This window comes from Chinchilla lanigera, unplaced genomic scaffold (assembly GCF_000276665.1).
Source record: "Chinchilla lanigera isolate Chin_1 unplaced genomic scaffold, ChiLan1.0 scaffold00102, whole genome shotgun sequence".
NCBI classification, from domain to species: domain Eukaryota; kingdom Metazoa; phylum Chordata; class Mammalia; order Rodentia; family Chinchillidae; genus Chinchilla; species Chinchilla lanigera.
This window is the reverse complement of record NW_004955503.1, coordinates 6,781,348-6,786,514: the sequence shown is the minus strand read 5'-3', so window position 1 is coordinate 6,786,514 and position 5,167 is coordinate 6,781,348. Positions and strand designations below refer to the sequence as shown.

The 5,167-nt window shown below is 38.7% G+C and overlaps 1 protein-coding gene across 1 annotated transcript in view; it reads left to right on the top strand.

The window, feature by feature from the left end:
* The window catches only part of Tspan6 (tetraspanin 6), a 6,270-nt gene extending 2,019 nt beyond the window's left edge, over positions 1-4,251 (top strand). Inside the window, exons 4-8 of the mRNA XM_005406932.2 lie at positions 1,027-1,125; positions 1,511-1,645; positions 1,866-1,949; positions 3,234-3,335; positions 4,037-4,251. Coding sequence (XP_005406989.1) covers positions 1,027-1,125; positions 1,511-1,645; positions 1,866-1,949; positions 3,234-3,302 — 387 coding nt within the window. The 3' untranslated portion in view covers positions 3,303-3,335; positions 4,037-4,251. The remainder of the gene's footprint in view (positions 1-1,026; positions 1,126-1,510; positions 1,646-1,865; positions 1,950-3,233; positions 3,336-4,036) is intronic.
* Positions 4,252-5,167: the final 916 nt, after the last annotated feature.

The following is a 5,167-nucleotide window of genomic DNA, read 5'->3' as shown; positions in this document are numbered from 1 at the left end:
AAAAAAAAAAAACAATAAATCACAGCTGATTTTAAAACTTCTTACTTTTCAGCCTATAGCTGGCAGTAATGGCTTTCTACTGAAAATTCTGGCCCACTTTTAATATAAATGAAAATTTGGAAGTTACTAGCAGAGAATTAAATTAAATATACTCATAATTACATGGGTACCAGTTCGGAAAATAAAATACAAAATTGATAAGAAAATTGTTAGTCACACATTTCTTTTTTTGTTGATGGTTTTTGTCTTTTTGAGACAGGGTCTCGTTGTGCAGTTCAGGCTGTCCCTGAGCTCACTTTGTAGTCCAGGCTGGCCTCGAACTGGCAACGATCCTCCTGCCTCAGCCTGCCGAGTGCTGGGATTACAGGCATGTGCCACCACGTCCAGCTACACATTTCTTTTTGACACAGGGTCTTGCCATGTAGTTCAGACTAGCCAGTCTGGCCTTGAACTTTCAGTGATCATCCTGCTTCAGTCTCCCAAGTGCTGAGATTATAGGCATGCACCACCATGCCTGGCAAGCTATACATTTTTAAAAGACTCAATATGCTTAATGCAAATAATCAAAAACTTAATATTGAATTAGAAATAAGGTTAACCTGGGGTTGTTAGGAAGTCATTTAGTGTAATGACAATTTATCAGTGAGACTATTTTGTATACTATTAGTGCAGTCTCCCAAAGTAAGGTTTTATAGCTTAATTCTATAGGCATCGAATTTATATTCAGTTTAAAGTGGGGAAAGAATGTGTGTGTGTTTAACGGGGTAAGGAGTAGAACAAGCAATACAGAACTGCCACTGAGACAAATGTTTGCTCCCATAGTACTTTGAACTTTCGAGTAGTTATCATCTTGTAATATTTTGCTCAGTAGTTCCTCAAGCTAGACTGGATCTCTTAGAGGACAGAATTGAACCATGGAAGTTAATTACTACCTATCAAAGATATCGCCACTTATTAGATGTGAGAATTTCTTACTTGACCTAGAACTAGAATATTTACTGGTGTTTTTCTCTTTTTTTGCTATAGATTAAGAACAGCTTTAAGAATAATTATGAGAAGGCTTTGAAGCAGTATAACTCCACAGGAGATTATAGAAGTGAAGCGATAGACAAGATCCAAAATATGGTAAGAGTTTATAGTGGTGGCTTCTCTAGAAGGAAACACATTCACTATCACCTTACTGAAAAGGATAAAGCCAGCGTACTACATGTTATCTACCTGTATGGGAAAAAATGTGGGAAGATGCTCAGTGACATACCTGCATTTCATTTTCCTCACGTGTGTCCCTGTTCTCTTCCCTCTCCACTTACATAATAGACAAATACTGTTAGTGCCAACTGTAGCAGGGAAGTAAGGCCAGTCCAAAACTGTGATGGTCAGTGTTAGAATTAGTGGAGGACATAGATCAGTGAAGTAGATGTTTTGAGTGTAAACTTTAGACGATGTTACTTTGAATGTTTGACAACAAAGTTGTAATATGTAGTATATGTGCTTCTCTTGAATTTTTCAGTTGCATTGTTGCGGTGTCACTGATTATAGAAATTGGGAAGATACTCTTTATTATGCAGAAACAGGATTTCCAAAGAGTTGTTGTAAACTTGAAGATTGTTCTCCACAGAGAGATGCAGAGAAAGTCAACAGTGAAGTAAGGAGCCTTTAAAAACTTACTTGAAAATATTGGAGGATATAATACAGAATTGACTTTACTTAATTTTTACTAACATTAGTATACATATTCTGAAGGAGGCAGGGCAGATAGGTCTTGATTTTATACAGCTAGCAAGAAGTATGATCAAAGAATTTATTCTCATAAAGAAAAGCAGAGATTACTTGTGTTATACTCAATGTTCCCCTCCTCCCATTAGGGTTGTTTTTTAAAGGTGATGGCCATTATTGAGTCAGAAATGGGAGTTGTTGCAGGAATTTCCTTTGGAGTTGCTTGCTTCCAGGTAAGTACATGTAGTTTCATAGGCAATGTTTCATTTACCTTATAGATTTTCACTTTTAAGGCTTGAAAGTTTTGCTTCAGTGCCTGGATCAAGTGAGGGCAGTAAGAGAAGTCACATTTTCACAAAGCTCTCTGTTGCCAGTCACAGTGTAGAAATACTTTTATTTTTCTTTGGAATGATTTGTGTGCATAGTATTACCAATTTTAGTTTATGATTGGGTCATTATTTGGGTTCTTTTTTTTAAGAAGGGGAGCGTAACTTGGATCTTAGGTTTTCCAACACTGGTCTCCACAACTAGAGTTCCCTAAATTTATATTTCTGTTACCATGGCCAATCGTGACTTGAAACCCCAAAAATCAAGATTCACAATTACCTCATAGCAGTACATATCTTTTAAAAGTAGCTAACTTTGGGAACACGTGGTGTCCTCTTAGTTAACTAAACAAAATATGAAATAGATGGGAACCTTATTTTTCTCTGCAATCATTCAAACATCTAAAAATGTTACTAAGATATTTCTTTCCTGGACTCCAGTTGCCTAGTGGTTGCACATGAGTTCCAACCTCTTAAAATTTAGATCTTACTATCCCACATTCAGTGTGTGCCTAGTATTTTGTATAGACGCCAATGTTGTAGTTTGAATTGACTTTCCAAAGTTCTGCTTCTTACTGTAGCACGAGTTTCTATTATGTTCTAAATGATTTTATTTAGGGCATAGGTTTTTTCCTTATATTTAACATTGTGGAAATAAGACTAATTCAGGGCTAGTCCTAGTATACTTATAAAGAAGCGTGCATAACTGTCTGTATCTGCACTAATGTAATAGCCACTAGCTTCCTTTGAACTGTTATAAAATAAAAAACTTTAGTTGCTTTAGCCACATCTGAAGACTCAGTAGCCACATGGAGCTAGTGGCAACCATATTGGACCACACAGATACTGGAAAACGTTTCCATCATTACAACACTGCTGTCCTCATAGAAGGCAAATTTACTTCATAAGATGCTTATTCTAAGCCATATCGTTGTTTTTTTCTGGCAAATGAGGGGTTCTCCAAAACTCATGACTCATGAAGTTTCCTTCAGCACTAGTTGTGAAATTCTGAGTCACAGCAGTTGTAACACTTCCCATACATTCTTTGAATGTATGCTGCAGAGTTTCAAACATAAGTCTTGAAAAACTCAAGGAAATGATTGGTTAAATGTGTGAAAAGAGAGTACACCTATAACCTTGATCTTCAAGTTCATACGTGTGTGTTTAATTTTATTCATGTTTTCTTTCCAGCTAATTGGAATCTTTCTAGCCTACTGCCTCTCACATGCTATAACAAATAACCAGTATGAGATAGTGTAACCAGCATATATACAGACTTACTCCTCTCCAACTGTAAGTTGCGTTCATTTTGGTCCTCAGGTCTGTTAATGTTGATATTTACTCCAGCTGTGCATGTTGTGCACGGAGTGTTTATCAAGGTCTTGGCCAGCAGCATATTCAAATCTTATTGGTGCTATGTAAACCCTGCTGCAGGCGAGTTAGGTCCCTGTATATACAAGGCATGGCCAGAAAGGAATAACTTAGCCTGTCTGGGCTGCTTTTTCTGTTTATGTAACAAAAGGGTCCCTCTGGGATTACATGTTTACATACACATATCAACCTAAACGTCATAATGGTTTCCTTTCTCTCAATTTGACCTAGATTGAAGAGAAATGAATCCTAGTAAGTGACCATATTCATGAGGTTCCCTGGCAAGTATATGCTGCTCTTGACCAATATTGGCCTTTTCCCTCACTCTTTACCTAGTTTTCATTCACCAGTCTTTATCAGTGCTTGAGAGTGTTGCTTTCTTGGCAAAAATATTTGTTAGGAGCCATGAACTCATCTAGCCTAACCAGGAACTAGATTTAGGGGAAATGGTAAAATATTGTGAGAACTGTTGATTAGGGCACACTTCACATTTTAATTGAGCCACAGATTGGGTACGCATAGGAGAGTATTCAAAAGTAGGAATACATTAGAATGTAAGCAAATTAATGTGGATATTGAGATTTAGGTAATGAGTAAATTAACTTTTTTTCCTTCAATTTTAGAACACTTAGGTTTCCCCTTTGAACTCTAAGATCACCTGAATGGAAGACTGATGATATTAATTACCAATAAGCCAAAAAACTGTACCAATGGACTGATTGAATCAGTATATTTGTTCAGTACATTTTAAGTCCACCTCTGTCCCATTCATGTTATGGCATTGAGACTTGTGTCCTTCTGAAACACTGGAAGGGCTAATAAACTGTAAATGAAGTAATACTGTTTCCCTTGACTTTTATTTATCGCACTGTAGAGCTTTTGAAGGCACTGTAAATTTGCTATTTTGATACAGTGTTGACAGAAACTTAACTCCTCTGCTGAACTTCCTACTGATTTGATGTGATAGAAAATTGACCTTTCTGAACTGGCCCCTTCCCAGACAAGATTATATCTGGTTTAATTGTATAGTTTGTACCAAGAAGGTAAAATGTTTCATTAGTCACATTGTATAATTTAACTGCAGCTAGCCATTGGATGGAACCTATCATTGGAATTCCTAGGGGGTGGTAACAGTCTAAAGCAGTGGTGTTGAACCTAGGGCATATGTTCTGCAACCAGCTGTTTGTTATCATTGAAAGCTCTAAAAGGCCTGCCCTCGAGACTTCCAGGAAGATGGCAGAGTGGTAAGCAGCAGAGAAAGAGCCTTTCTGAGTCGCCGTCCAGATGCTGGAATATAGCAAGACTAGGAAGACAAGAAGGAAGGAAGTGGGTCTGCTGGACCCAGGTAGGATCTGAAGCAAGAATTGAAGTCCACAGGGAGAATGAAGAGAGAAACTTAAACAAAGAAGAAGGAGGTAGCTGGGGTGCCTTCTTGCTGAGCGGGGACTCCCTGTGCAGGAGGCCTGGTTCAAACCTGTGGACACAGTGACTGCTGGCAACACCAGAGGCTTCCATAGAGAGAAACAGCAGTGGAGGGGAGGAGGGGACGTGAAGAACTGCATTACCTGGCAGTGAGTGCTGCAAGACCCGATGTTTTGCTGGAGAGGGAGATTGGCCAGTAGCCATCTTGGAGAGGGGCCAGCTGAGCTCAGAACTCAGAGCAACTCGGTGCTGGGTCCATCGAGCAGCTCCCAGGTGAGTTCGGGTCTGCAGTAGGTGCACTGACTGCTGCAGCGTGAATGGGTCTGGTCTGA